We start from the raw sequence: 15,982 nt of genomic DNA, 5'->3' as shown, positions 1-15,982 counted from the left end.
CCACCCAGGTGCCCTGGAAAATACTTTTACTAATAGCATTAACCACATGAAATAAACAGTATTAATCAAATCAAATTCTACTTCATCTGCCAACTGTGCTGGCTCAGATATTCTGAAATGGGATCCAGGGGCGGTGAGCAGGGTTGAGGATGGTGGCCCGGACGCTTACCGCGAGGATGGCGATGACAATCCCCACGGCGCAGAGCACGGCATCATTTATCGTCTCACCGGTTTTCGGGGGATACTTGATGCTCTCGTCATTGCAGTAAAACCCTCGGTGGTAAGGCTTGATGGTGCTTGTCTCAATGATGAGGAAGGGCAGGCCAGCTGCTCAAGATGGAGCCACCACAGGGACCAGGAAAAAAAAAGAGAGAAAGAGAGAGAAAGGGAAAACATCAATAAAAGGAGGCCAGAGAAGCACTGACCGACAGCAAAGACCACCCCGAACAACAGCATTGACAGGGATAGTAATTCCTTGCATTTGTAGCGACGTCGGGACCACAGAGAGCACTCAGGACATGCATGCCCTTCCTTCCTGGTCACCCCCAACAGGAGCACAGAATGACCCTCTTGTCTTGTCCAAGAGCGTGTGCTGTGGGAGGCAGAAGAGCTGGGGCAGGAGCTTTGCCCCTGCACACAACACCCTGCTAAAGTTAGACCCAATTTGTAATAATGACCAACAGAGCCTCAAGTCTAATGACGTCTCGTTCTCCAGGTGCGCCAGCCGTCACCATTCCCCCTTGGAGAAGCTCATCCCAAGGCTCTGCTGCTTGGAGCAGGGAAGGCCTTGGAGTCACAGAACCTGAATTTGAATCTCAGATCCACCACTCCCTAGCAACGTGGCCTTTGGTTCTAATTCTGTCTTCCTGTGCCTCAGTTTCCTCACAAATGAGTTGTGGGGATGAGGAGGGGAGAATGAAGCCCATAGGACTTCTAGTGTGGTGCCTGGTACATAGTAGCTGCTCAGTGGTGCCCTTTTCAACCTCTTTCTTCCACTGAAGAATCACTAACAAGACTATGCGAGCTGAGTGGGGCCCTGCCGCACCAGGTCGCCCTCGCAGCTGCTGCCAGTTTATCAGTGTTAGCTCAGATGCCGTTCTCTTAAAGGTCATGGCAAATGGATTCCATCACCTGCCAGGAAAAGCTCCTCATAACACTGAAGCAAAAAGCGAAGGCCTACAGTATCTCTTGTCTGATCATTGCAACGGCCTCCACATCGGTCTCCTGGCCTTCACTGTCTCTCACACGTATCTACCAGTTCACTTTCCTGACCACGAGCATGTCACTGCCTTGCTTAAGTCTCTTCAATGGCTCCCCATTGCACAGGACGAGATAAAGTCCCCAAGTCTGACCTCTGGGGTTCCCTGTGACCTGGACCTCCTCTCTCTTGACTCATGGTCTGCTGCCCTCCTGGACACGGCCTCCATGGAGACAGTACACAGAGACTGTGTTTTGGTTCATACTCTTCTCTCAGACTGGAAGACCTCTTCTTCCCCTACCACCCAAGTTCAACACCAAGTTGCCATGCCACTTCACAAAGTCAAAGGTGAGCCGCTGTTAGGACTGGGGAAGACCAAGAAAAATATCTTGTTAACAGCCAGCACTGACGGAACAGCTAACGCCAGCAATGTGGAAGGTACTTTATACCCATTTTTGCATTGAACCTTCCAACAACCTGAAGCGGTCACATTAAATCATCATGTAAGCACCCGTCGTTCATCTTCAAGCGAAGAGAACAGAGACTAAGAATATTTTGCCCATTCAGAGTCTCTCAGTCTACCCCCAAATGCCCGAATCCCCTAATTTAACTTTGCAAATTGGTTTCATCCAACTGTGAATTTCATTAGCTGAAAAATCCCAAGATAAGCAGTTGTTTAAAAGATAAAATTCCATTTTCATGTTTCTGAAAAAGGAATTAAATTCACGTCACATTGCTCGCAGCCCCAGACCGCCTCTTAAAAAAAAAATGTACCATGAACTCCACAATTTTTCAATTACTTTGGTCCAGACCAGCAGCGATAAAAATGCTCACTTTCTAAAAAGTATATTTAGGTATCACTGTGCATACACACATGGATTTATTTGGTTTTATTCTTTGGATTTATTTGAATTCTACGGCTATTTATTTTGTGACCCCTAACTGCTTCCTGCTAGAACAACAATTTACTTTATCAAATTCATACTGGTGCTTTGAAAAGAAAGAAACAGCAACACACCACAGCATTGTGCCTGACCTTCTCAAAGTAAACACAGAGGGGCCCTGGAAGGCAGTAACCATTAGCTCTTGAGACTCTGTCTCTGCGAAGGAGTGAAGCGGGCAAGGGGGGGCACTGGGTAAGCATGGTGGCATAGAAATGACAAGAGTAGGCAGCCAATCTTCGGGGGTAGGGGGGCTGGGAGAGAAAAAATATCATATGGGCCTGAACCATCTTCATTCTACTACTCAACGTTTTGAAATGTGGCCAAGTTGGCTATGAAAAGTAGCTGAGAAGCCAGCAGTATGATATTAATAGTCCGCTTTTAAAGTTCCACACATTGTGATAAAACGTCGAGCTCCACGTCTGAGCCTGGCCATAGCCTCTGCGGTGCCTGGGAGCCAAAGCGTGGCTAATAAACTCAGGAAGGGAAAAGACCCTGAGTGCCTTACATTTGTGCTACGCTCTTAGGCCCCAGCTTCTACTTTTAATAGTGTTCACATGATAGGCCTGTAAAACATATGTTTCTAAGGACAATAAAACACATATAAAAGAGCTGTGGAGTTAGACAGAACTGGGTTAATGATCTCAACTCTGCTCCCTGCTACTTGAGCAAGTTAGTTCACATCTCCCCAACACCCTTCTCATCTGTGCAATGGGAAGAATGAGATCTAGTCTGGGGATTGCCAGGATGATGTAATATGCCACTACCCTGACCCATTCATTTATTCAACAAATATTTATTCAGTCTTCACTATGTGCATGGAAGTACAAGCAATACAAAGACGGCAAACCCTGCCCTCAGGGAGCTTACCATCTAGTACGGGAAGACGTGATGGAATAAAATCAGCACAGGAAGTCGCTTTAGTTAAAAGAAATCAAGCAACAGCACTGGGTAACATCAGCATGGCATCTGGCGCACACTATGGACACTCAATAGATGTTAAAAGGATGAAGTGGTGGGGGGCAATCCCACAGAGAAGGCTAGTAAAGAAAATCTGTTTATTCCGTTCCTTTGCCCTCTCTTAACCTGGGAACAATCCAAATCCTTTCTCTTCCTCCTTTGCCTAAGGCTCGGGGAGTTTCCGGTTCTGATTATATGGATGATGACCACAAACAGACAAGAAGTTGGCTCTGAATGTGTTCTGTTTAGTTTCTTGAAAAGCATGGAGATAGCATTTAGAAAACCCAATGGCTTTTTCTGTCTCCCCTACAAACTTGTGGTATGATTGGGGGGGGATGCCAGTCAAGTGTTGACTTGGCTCCAGAAGAGAGTAACCTCAGATTCCCTTCAGTTGATGGGAAAAGCAGAAACATTTTCTCAATGGGGCAGCTAGTCCTCAAAAGACAGAGCATCATGCCTTGCCTCTCCAGGACACAGGGAAGAGGCTGTTCTTTTCCATAGCAGGATCTCCATTTCCAACGCTGGCACCATCTTTATTACCAACCACTATAGTCCCCGATCCCTTCATTTCAAAAAAATTCCCAGTGCTGGTGCCTGGGAATCTTGAGGTGAACACATCATACATAGTACCTACCCTCAATAGGCTCATGGTATTTTAAGAAAATTACAAAAACAAGTGCATTAAAATATTTCTAAATATGAGGACTGACATATAGAGTACAGGGAGGGCCCAGCAAGACTACTCTACCAGGAACACCAAAGATGGCTCATTGAGGATGGGAGGCTTGAGGGAATCCTTATGTGAGTAGGAGGTGTTTTGGATCCAGAGACTAAGTACACTCAAGAAACTCAATGTAGTTTAGGGATTTCAGTAAAGCAGTCATTAAAACTGATGGCCATTATAAGAATACGATTTTAAACTTGGCTACAGAGCTGGAAGAGACACACAAGTAGACAATGAAAGGAAGAAAGGGAAAGCTGGCACAGACACAACGATAGTAGCTAATATTTACTGAACGACTATTATGTGCCCAAACCGTGCTGAGGAACCCCACATGAACGTCTGCCATTTGACAAACCTGGATGCCTACTATGTTCTCAGCACTGACCGGGCCACTGTGCTGATGGAAGTCCCAACCTTCAAGTGGCCCAAGGGCTAATGGGAGAACAGTCATAAAAAATGAACACATTCAGTCACCCTAAGATTCAAGGGGATTAAAGTGACTTACCAGAGACACGAGGACTTTTGAGTGCTTTCTAAAGTCAGTGAGTCACTTAAAACAGAGAAGGAAGCCCCTATGAGTATTGATAAATTAGCTACAGCTCAGCAAATTTCATGGCCTTTGAAGAAAAAGATGCTTTCTATGGAACAGTCAAGGCAATAGCATGGGTGATTATTCACTGAATATTTACCATGTACCAAACATGGGCTCAGTATCTAATTTAACCAACACTCTGAAGCCAATATCCTGGACTTTAGATTTATCTGTAATGAAAGGTAATTACAAGTTTCTGCAAAGCAAAACCAAAAAGTGTGTGTGTGTGTGTGTGTGTGTGTGTGTACATACCATCTGGTGATTCTAGACCCCAACTCAAAGCACTTCTCCTCCTTTTAATCAAGGATCAATTAACTTCCTATACCTCCAGGGACCTCTTGGCTTATGTAGGCTGCAGAGGAGGCGAAATACGAACTCACTGACAAACACTTAATGGGCAGAAAATCAAAGCATGAAGAAAGGCCCCTGTGTTGGGTTCGGGCCTTTGAAACTTCTTGGGCTTTGAAAAACTAACACTTGAGCAGGTTGGGTGGTTTGGGGGGTGGGGTGTAAAAAAACACAGGGTAAGTTTTTGTGGCCCACCCATTGATAAAGTCATGTGGGAAGTGTTACCAAAGTGACCCAGCCCCAGAACCCTGCTCCCTTCAGCCCCAGCTTCACGTTTGCACAAAATTAAACACAGCCTCCTGCTCTCAAAGTGCTTTTTAGAAAGCCCGTGGTGTGCGTCAGGGAAAGAGTGGGGGTGAGAGAGTGAATAAGAAATCTCCACGCTTTGGCAGGACCCAACTCAGAGCATCAAGGAGGGGCTGCCCATGGCTCCAATAGACCAAGGCCTTCGAGTGCTTTCTCAGAGTTGTCCGGCTTTCTACTTCATCCAATCTGTAGTTACCTTAAAATAAGCAGAATCCAGGATCTGTAATAATTAAACAATAATTAAACAAACACCTACCCACAGAAGAGTCGGTGCAGAATCCTTATGTGGGTATCAAGCGCAGACTCACTGCTCCAATCAGTGAACTCCACGACAGCACTTTAGACATCAGTACAGTATAGATTCTACTGTTCTGCTCGTTTTACAAATGATAGACTGAGGCTCCGAAAATTTAAGCAGCTCATCCAAAGTGCAAAGCTAGCAAAGGGTGCCAATATGGACCAGGTGGTAGAAATACAAATGGAAGGCATGGGGCTTCTGATTTCAAACTTAGAGTCCAATTAGGAATTAATGTATCTGAACTTCCCCAAGAGCTGTGAAAAGGTACGTTATTATTTTCATTTGTAGCCAACAGAAAGCTGAGGCCAGAAGTTTTGTAACGTGGCCAGGGTTCCCACATGAGTCAGGTGGTCACTGGGATTTGAACCCAGGTCTGTCTGTCTTTTGGTTCATGTTTTCTTACTCCATGACCTGACCCTCCCTTTCTTTATAAATGTATTCCCTGTTAAAATATGACCAACTGCTTTTTTTTTTTAATCACTTAAGGCCAGAATGGTCAACCCAACTACTACTTAGAGGTTCAAAATACAAATATTTATGTTGCTTGTAAGTGACAGGGTTTCTATTTAAAGTAATTAATTGCTACTGGTCTTAGAAGTGTGCAAACTTTCTTTGGTTTACGATATTTGTCCAGATTTTTACACTGGACACAATCCAGATGAGACAAAACTAAGTTTACTATGAAGGCGTTTCCCACCTTTGAAACGGGCTGCCATGAAAAACACTTGCTGTTGGTTGGTGTGAACAGGCAATATTCTGGGTCTAGGGGTTTTCTCTGACAAATGCTCATTCTTCAAAACTGCAAAGTCCAGTCCCTTTCTTCACAAAAAGAAGATTGTCAGAACCAAAAGCAACCCCGTGGTAGAAGTGAAGAAATTAGTGGCTGATCTAGTCCTGGTGCCTGGGTTTCCCGAGCCCAGGTCCAGGGCCCTCAGTGTAATTCCACAAACATGTAGGACAGTTCCTGAGTATGGGGCACTATTAGGTGCTGGGGACACACAATGTCAAGATCCTGCACCGTTTCTGAGTTTCTCAACTTTGGAAAGTCTCAGGTTCCATGACAAAGGGACACCTGTCTTTAGTCTAATCATAGGTGTCAAAAAGAACTTTGGATGGCCTTTCTTATTGGAAAGTGCTTAAGGAGAAAACATTTTATTCTCCAAAATAATATGGGCCACCTTAAAACTCTTAGCTCTGTTTTGGGCCTTTTCAGTTGGATTTTGAAAGGGTTGTCAGATCCACTAGGGACTTAAAAAACAAACTCACCAACAGTGCATGATTCAGACCTTTTCACGAAGAGAGCCCCAGCCCTCTTCTGTAGACCTGATAATACACAACTACCAGAGCTAACAGACTTACAATTCCTCTATCCCAGGTCAAACTGGGTTACCTCCTTCCTCTTTGGACCCCTCTTTTAAATAAGGATTAGAGTAAATTTGCATTCATTGGGTACCTACTATGTGCCAGGAGCTCTGGATACATCAACTGATGTAACTCAAAACAATCCTCTAAAATAATTATTAGCATACAGCCAAAGAATTGAGAATCAGAGAGATTATATTTCACCACTGTTGATAAGAGCAGTGTAACCAGGATATATAATAGAATATTGAGACCTTTGAAGTTCACTCAGAGATGGGGCCAGTTAGCCTTTCTTGCTAAGTACACATAGGAACTAGGTCTATATACAGACATTGGCAAAGCTACAAAGCTCTGGAAAAGTGTATGCTGACCTTGAGCAGGGATAAAAAGCAAGGCTCTTCCTTAGATGATGCTGAGATGGATTTATATAGATCCAGCTACTCTCCTGCCTCATCTCCCTGATGACCCAAATGTGTTTATTTCCAATATGGCTGCCCAGAGCTAGGACATAAGAAGAATCCCGATGTGTGCATGGGGTTTAATGGCTCTTACATAAATAATCACATTTGATCTTCCTAACAACCCCATGAAATAATGTCTTAACATCTAGATTAAAGTACCCCTGGAAAACTCCTATATGTCTTTCAAGACTTAAATATCTCTTCTACAAAGGATTCACTGAGCCACGTTAGCCACTCTGGCAGTTACTTTATCCAATTTATCCATGAACTTCAGAGTCAGGCAGACAGGATTTTACATCCTACTTCTATTACCTGCTGTGCTTACCGTATGACCTTGGGCAAGTCACTTTACCTCTCTGGGCTTCATCAATGTACAATAGGACTTTGTACAATAATTCCCAATGTACGGAGTTGATTGTGAGGACTGAGATGACACAGTTTATAAAATATCCAATTGCCTGGCTCCATAAATGTTAGCTTCTGCTCCTGCATGTGACAGGAAGCCCCTGAAAGCTTTTAAGCAGGTATAAGATGTGATCAGAGTTCAGTCAAAAGCTCCCTCAAGCAGCTGGGGTCTGCCAACTCCTTCCCAAATGCAATCTGATCCCACGGGAAAAGCACGCTCATAAAATCCTCTAATTCCAGGGACTTCTTGGGATTGTACATAGAAGGGGCTTCGACAGTGGCTGGCAGGACCTGGCACCCTGATGCAGAGGAGAAATCTCGCGGCAGGAACCCTGCCACGTGCTGTCAAAAGATCATACAGGGCTGAATGGGAGGTAAGTCTATAAAGGTGAAAAAAATTCTCTTTTCATTTTCCCAAAGAGTTAAACACACATTCGTCAGCATGCACACTCCCACCCAAGCTCTGCTGCCCAGGTGTACACAAAGCACCAGGTTCACGTGGAAGTAAGATAAACAACACGTGGACTGGCAGGACATCAGACACCTGGGAGGGCCAAAGTTCGAGATAGTCCAAAGGCAAGGCTGGAGCCAGACGCAGTGCCAAAAGTGAGGAGCTGGAGCACTATTGGAGACGCTGTGAGAACCAAATTATGCTGGTGGGCAATCCAAGGCCATCAGGGCACCGAGCTGCATGGGCCAATCTAGGTCAAAGGTCACATGCTGGCAGCCCAGCACCGAGTCTGACCGCAGAGATGTTCTGTTTGGTCACCCACGGCTTAAATTTCTCAACATCAGTTGTTACCATTTCATGACAGCAGGTCTCACACGACATCCAGAGTTCCAGCTATCACCGTGGCTGTATGTGCCCTCTGCCATTCCTACCGTCTCCCTGACATCCAGGCTGCCGGTCAGTCGTCACTGTCCCTGAGCGTGAACTGTCGATTCTCCTACGCCTGGTCTGCGTCCGTCATTTATGTTACCCACCCGGCCCCTGTAGACATTTTGCTTTTTCCACCACTGCTCTTGAAAATATGAAGTTCTTGGATGAACCCATAAAAATACAAGTAACTAACTCTTGGTTCAACCATGCCCTCCATGGTAGGTAATGGCCTCATGAGACAAGTGTGTATGTGTAGGAATATATGTATCTGTTTTATATATGATATAAACTCATATGCATGAGTTTATATATCTGTTTTAACCTGAAGCCTATCTGTGTTCAATTAGAAACCCAGTATGATTTATCCAGCATACTCTAGCATGGCAATTATTCCTTTTTCTGTAAGTCCCCTGCACTAGCTGAGAGTTTCTTCAGAAAAGGGTCCATATTTTATTCATCTCTATATGCCCAGCACAAAGAGTAATTCCTAGTATTAAGTGGGTGCTTCACAGACGGATATTGGATAAATGTATATAGGACACAAACTAAAATCCAGACGATGTGGCTCTGCCCCAAATACAGTGTATAGCTTATAGATCCCTTTTTCCCCCACCTTTCTGAATTTTCATCTGAACTCTCTCACATCTCAACTCCTGTTTTTCTAACACGATCCCCCAAAACAACACACCACCAGACGTCCTCATGAAGAGCAGAGAAATCGTGAAGAATTATTTACGGGGCACCTGACCAGTTTCAAGTCTCAGATGTGTGGCTATTGGGCTGGATGACTGCTAAGACCCTGAATTTTCGCTTTCGCAGTCTGTCATGTAGTGAAACTATCAGGAAATACTTTGTAGGGTACCCTCAGGTAAGCTGAGCAGGCTGCTCAGTGGCCCCACTCCACCCTGCCCAGTTGTCCCAGGGGCCTAGAGATCCATTTTGGCACACCCCTGGCCCACTTCCTGTGATCCTCCTGGGAATGGCTGCCCAGGAGAAAGCTCCCAGTAGAGGAAGAGCACAAATCTCAAGAAAGCAGCTCCGATCTGGGTTTGAAAACCCAGTTTTGCCACTTAAAAACATTTATGCAACCATCAGCAAGCTACTTCACTTCCTCAGAGCCCCCACTGTAAAAAGAGGACGCCGATACCCATTTTAAAGAGCTATGAGGATGACCCATCCCAGGGCAGGGATTTAACGAAGGTGAGTTCTCTGCCCTCCCAGCCTGAAAATCTACTCTCCAGCTGTTTACATGATGCCAATCAGCCTGCCTGACCGGTTTCCTCTGGTTTCCTCAAGAAGGTGGCCAGACTAAGCTGGACAAGGCTGTATCAGCTCCGACAAGGACTGTCACTCCAGTCAAGTGATGCTGGAGCCATTCCAGGGTGCCAGGGATAAGACAACCCTCGCGCCAGGAGCACACTCCCCACTCCCAGCCTGTCAACGTCCCTTCTGTAGAACCCAGAAAACTTCTTCCAATCTGACAGCTCCCACCTGCACAAGTAATTCCCCGATGCAATTTTGTAACTGAATACAGGCCCTGAAAGCTGGAAAGTTTGAAGTCCAAAATAATCTCTCTGACCTTCTGCCTAAACACTCACTAATCACTTTTTAATTTGTCGTTTATTTCCTCTCTCGGTGCTGTATTCACGGGCTACATTTCTGTTTTAGAAGTATCCGGGGAGGGAATGGCGTTACAGGACACCTGATTGAAGTACCAGTCAAACTTCTCTTCTCCACATCCGAGGCCTGGTGTATGCCCCACCAGGATTTCCAGAATGCACTGGGTGGCCAGAAAGTGAAGGAGAAAAAAGGTGCTTTGAAGCAGAGTCCTCACTGGGAGAATTATGGGCTACAGGAATTAATAGGATGTGGTCCCTGCCCTCTAAAAATGCAGACTCTCGGGACAGCTACCCATGATGCAGTGGGACAGGACCCGCCAGGGAGGCCTTTCTAAATTGCCCAGGGAGCAAGGAGGCATGACTGGGCTGCCAGCAGGGATGTAATACCAGTTTATTGACTAACCCAGTAAATGCATTTCAAAGATTCCTTGCCGTCATTTGAATGCCAACAACAGAGTTAAGGCTATACAAAAATTTTTTTAAATAAAAGTAATTAAAAAAAAAAAAATCCAGAACTGGAAAGATTCCCCCCCAAAACAGTTAACAAAACTGCTGTCGTAACCCACCCTCATCCCCTACCCAACTTTTAACCCCGAGGAAAAATAAGAAAAGGAGTTTGAGGGAAGCCATCTAATTCCTAAAACACAGATGCTGAAAAGATGCTAAAAAGGAAACACTGGCAGCTAAAAATGTTGTTCACTCCAGAAGAAATGTCTTACTTGGAGACAAAGGTTTCTAGTTTAATCATCACTAGGATTACTACAAACTGAAATAAGTTGAATCCAAATAGATGGACTAGGGTCATTCCACATTGTATGTTTATCCTAGCGAATTAGGCAACCTTTCACCGACTGAATAATGAAGTCTCAAGTAGTCAGAGCTGGGTCAGCTCAGCCAATGTCTTGGAGAAGAAAATGATTTCCACACTAGTTTCTGATTCAGTGAAGAGATGCCTGCTATCCATAAGAAGAAAACACAAGTGAGTTTGGGAGTATTAGTTAAGTTTCTCTTGGCAAGGCGACCTCAAAAAACAAATACCAACCCACACTAACTGATGATCCTAATAACTCGTCTTCATCAGTGTTAGTGAGGCTATCTATATAGTCACACTTCTGTTCTCTCAGGCTCTGTTTCTTCATGTGCAAAACAAAAGGGACGATTTTATCAGGTGCCTTAGGGACATTTCTAATTCAGGAGTTTTCGCCTTTAGCCTAGATGTTTTATAAACAAACTGCAGGTTTCCTTCCCGTGGCATCCTTACGGGGCAGATGGATGGGCATCGCCACCTGCCCGCTATGCCCGCTGGGGTAACAGGGGCACACTACGTTCTTTTAAGTCTGGGAAGAGACACTGGCTGAGCAGCGCCCTCCAGAATTCAAAGGTGCTCATTTATAAAAGAACAGCTCCAGCAAACATCCCCGAATCTGCAGACCTTCAGATGCAAACTGAATTCATGACTGGCAGTTCTTGGCTCTGTCAAAGGAAGAGGTTAAGAGCAAAAATGCCCTGTGGGTTGGAGGCAGATGGGAATGAGCATCAGCTCCTGCAGCAGACTGGGTACTATTGTAGGCGCTTGAGAGCGGGGCCTCCTTCATTCCTCCTAGTCATCCTTTCCAGGGAAGCAGCACCAGCTTGGTTTTGCAAAGGCCCAGACTGAAGATCAGAAACAAGGTCGTGGAGCAGCGGGGCAGAAATGCCACTGGGCCAGGCTGGCTCTCCACAGCTCTGGGCAGCCAGCGCTTGTCCTATCTGTAGGTGCTCTTGCCCAGACCAAGAAGGGGTGCCTCTGGCAAACTGGCTGGTTCCCCGGAGTTAGAAATCCCTGTGCTCTGGGGCCACCCTCAGCTGCTCCGGCAGCCCTCCCCTTCCCCCCCACCAGGATGGGGATAACAAAATGTGGGCATTCAGATACAGGAGAACGGGCTGCAGTAAAAAACCCCTGTGGTTTGCTATAGGAACCCTATTGTTCCAGAGGGAAGCTCTTTTGCCAAAACTCTCCAGGAAGCCACGCTCTGTGATGCATTTTTCAGCTGTTGAGAGAAAAGGGTAGTTCCTGGGATGTTTCTTCAATGGTCCTGGAAGCCAGGCCCTTAATCCTTGAAAAGCAGCAAGGAGCCAGCTTCCCTCAGAGGGACAGAATGTCTAGTGTCCTTCTTCCAAATAAAAACATAAAAACTCCTCATCTTCCCCCTTACAACCTCCCCAAATGTGTGAATCAGGCAGAGGGAGAGAAGAAGGTAGTGAAGCCCAAGAGGGGGTGGTGGTTCAGGCCTTCTCTGCACCCCTCCTCCCCTCATGGCCCTGCCCACCTGACCTCTCTATAGCAGTAAATTACAAAGCCCCCACTGTTCTCTCTGCCCATCCTCCCCATACCTCCCTAACCCCCCCCCCACACACACACATACATTTTTTTTAAGGGCGAAATGCCAAATAACATTATTCCCCTTCACCATGGTATTGCCATGAGAGCTGCCTGGTATGTTTGCCTGAAAATTGGAAGGTTTTCATGGAAATCTCGGCCTCCACTACAGCTCTCCCTTTGTGGAAGTGGACTTGGAAAGAAATGGAAGGCCCCTAACTGGAACCTAATTGGGCAGAGAAGAGCAGAGAGCAAGGCCCCTGGGATTGCTCAGAGGCCGGAGGGGTACCCGACCGTGCCTTTGGCAGCCTGGGACGGTCCCCTTCTGCCGCGGCTCATCTCTCTGCACAATGTGGCTCTCTGTACTGGGCAGCCTCCCCTCAGACCAGGGACCCTATTATGCAATTGCAGGGGGCGGGGGAGCACAGGCAGCGCATATATTACCACCCAAGGGTGCAACACAGGTATCCCCGGCGCATGGAGGTCAACGGCAGGAAACGGTTTCACAGCCCATCTGAATCAGCAGAGCGCCAAGAAAAATCGAAAATGGTTTTCTGAGTTTGGTCAGGTTTTGTGACCCTCTGGAAGGAGCAGACCTCGCACGAGTCCCTCCCTTCTCTGGTTGTGGCAGTGTGACCCCGGACCAGAGAATTCTCAGGACCTCCGCGTCAGGCCGCAGGGAAGAGCTGCCGTGAGGATCTCCCCAGCTGGGGTGTATGGGGGGTCACACAGCTGGGCACGCACACAGCGCACGCACTCGGGTTCTCCCTCCCCCGCCACAACACGAGGCGGGGGGGGGGGGGGGGGGGGGGCGGGGCAGGCTGCCGGGCGCAGGACCGGATCCGTGAGAAATCATCTCTCCTATCCTGCTCCCTGTACCACTGAGAGCAAAACTGTGGATGTGGGCTCCTGCTTGTCCATCAAGATGACAGAATGGGTCTCGGGCAATTCATTATTCAACAAACTGGCCCTTCACAAATCCCATCCAAAGGAATGGTTTGATGCCTTTCAGTACACTGACTATACAAAATACTGAAAGAGCAGCGCACTTCAAAAGCCTCACAAAAACCCAGGCCTGGGTTTGGCAGGAGTTCCTCAGCCACTGGGTTTTTCTGTGTGTGGTTTATAATAACATGCAAGCCTGATGCCAACTCCTAATCTATTAAGGGACTGCCAATTAGCAGGGGGCTTAGAGCTGCAGGTTTGAGAACTGGGGAGCAGGTCTAATTAGGGTTCCAAGTCATTTCTCTCTATCACCCCCTCTCAATCTGACACCAGGTATACTGGCCTATTGTTCTGCCTAGAACCTTTCTGTATTTCTCAGCACGCTTTGTTTGTTTCAAGGTTCCAGGCCTGAAGGCTAGTGCTGATTTTCACATCTGTCTTGCAGGGTAAAATTGGGCATTGAACGAGGTTATTCTCTGGATAGTGACTTTCAGATTTGGCCAGTCATCAAAATCATCAGGGACACTCATTAAAAAACACATTCCAGGCACTACCCAGACCTGCTTAATAACTCAATCAGAATTCCCAGGACAAGGGCCTGAGAAGTTGAGCTTAATAACTCAATCAGAATTCCCAGGACAAGGGCCTGAGGAGTCTCAATTGTCACAAGCCTTTGAAATGATTCTATTCCCAGGTGATTTGGGAGTCATTGCTCTAAAAAGTAAAAACAATTTCATTTTTTAATTCAAGGGCTTTTAAAAAAATGGATGCATAATATACATAAAATGAAACTTTTATATGCATACACCAAATAAACACAATTTTAAACCACAATGAATATCAAATGTTTGGAGCGCCTGTGGGGGGGCTCAGTCCATTAAGTGTCTGCCTTCTGCTCAGGTCTTGATCCCAGGGTCCTGGGATCAAGCCCCGCATCAGGCTCCCTGCTCAGTGGGGAGCCTGCTTCTCCCTCTCTCTCTGCTGCTCCCCCTGCTTGTGCTCTCTTTCTGTCAAATAAATAAATAAAACCTTTAAAAATATATATCAAATGTCTGCCATTGCACCTATGTGTGCTGGAGACAGGAAATACTGAGATGAATAAAACAGGGTTCCCACCCTCAGAAGAGCTCCCTGTCTAGGGATGCAGCAACATCCTAGCAGAAGAACCAGTCTTTCTTACCTAGGGATCCTGTGAGATTGCAAACCTGCAGCTCTTCCTTCCTCCTTTCTCTTCTGCCTCATGGTGGACTTCGCTTTCCAGTATCTTTGCCAAGATGGCACCAAAAAGGAAACAGAATGATTTCAGACACCCAACTTCAGAGGCCTATCTTAGAAGGGCAGAAAAAGCCGGAGAAACATATGGCTTCAAGAGACAGGAGAAATATGGGCCTTACGACTGCCTAGGCTGAAGACAGAAACAGAGTGGGTCCCTGCCAGCAGACAAAGCCCTGGGCTGGGTTTTGGAGCCCAAGCCTGGATAACTTTCTCCACTGAGAGTCCCTGTTCTTCACTGAGCCTCCTTAGCTATAAAAGAGAGGAAATTGGGACTGGGTGGTCATATCCCAAAGCATGTGCAGCATGAGCCTTTTCCCTGGAGTCTTCACGAAAGTTCACTGCTGAGTCTCAAAGGGAGATGTACAAACTCGAAGAACCGGAACTCTCCAGAACACTCTCTCAAGAAAAGTGAGCCTAACCGATCTCTCACTGGCTCTAAAATCAATGTTTCATGTATATGGCTTTCAAACGAGACGCGCTTCTCGGCTGGCAGAGAGTGTTTTGTATTTACCCTCTGCAGTGCTGGATGCGCAGCAGAGACTCGACAGAAATCCGTCTAGGCTAGACAGTGTCACGGCCAGACCGCTTTACAAAGATGACTCTGGCAGCCGTGTGGAGGACGGGGTCCTCAGAACTCAAGCTCCCTGCTAACTGAGGCGTGACCAACCACCTTCCCGAGGAAAAGCCTTCTGCATTTTGTAGACACATCCCCATCAACCCCGAATGCGATGTATGAAGGCCTCCCACAGCCTTGACGCCACGCTAGGTCCTGGCCAGCACAACTCAAATAAACACTGCCTGCTCTCCAGGAGAGTCTGAGGCTACTTCCCTTCTTGCTTTAAACACCTCTCTGGAACCAACTGCTACAGCCGCCCTGTTCAGACTCTCGGGTTATCTTAATACACAGCACTGTTCGGGAGCATACCTCGGTGCAGGCTGGAAGCAAATGGCTTGAGAGGGCAACCCATCTATTGGCAACTGAAGTACAACAGCTTGGTGTGGCTCTAAGCACGGGGATTTTGGAGTCAGACACTCCTGGGTCTCGTCTCCACCTTCACCACGTCGGTTCCCCTCAGAGGGATGTGAGAGGAATGAGAGCCTAGGAGCAAAGATGCTAAGACAATGCCTGGCACCCAGAAATGCTCGGTAACTGTTACTATGACAACGATGGGATGGTGTGTCTTCTGCAGCAAGGACAGAGAGAGGTGTTATCTTGGCCCACAAAGAAACCCATTGTTTACCTCATGCGCAGTTACTGAATAGGTACCATGAAAGTCACCAAGCCTTTGGCTTTTTTATGAGACACGAG

At 46.6% G+C, this 15,982-nt stretch overlaps 1 protein-coding gene across 1 annotated transcript in view; it reads right to left on the bottom strand.

The window, feature by feature from the left end:
- The window catches only part of PLPP3 (phospholipid phosphatase 3), an 82,314-nt gene that overhangs the window by 40,816 nt on the left and 25,516 nt on the right, over window positions 1-15,982 (bottom strand). The window contains exon 2 of the mRNA XM_036122823.2: window positions 170-327. Coding sequence (XP_035978716.1) covers window positions 170-327 — 158 coding nt within the window. The remainder of the gene's footprint in view (window positions 1-169; window positions 328-15,982) is intronic.

The sequence above is a fragment of the Halichoerus grypus genome, chromosome 5 (genome assembly GCF_964656455.1).
Source record: "Halichoerus grypus chromosome 5, mHalGry1.hap1.1, whole genome shotgun sequence".
In the NCBI taxonomy this organism is placed as follows: domain Eukaryota; kingdom Metazoa; phylum Chordata; class Mammalia; order Carnivora; family Phocidae; genus Halichoerus; species Halichoerus grypus.
This window is presented reverse-complemented; position numbering and strand designations above follow the sequence as displayed.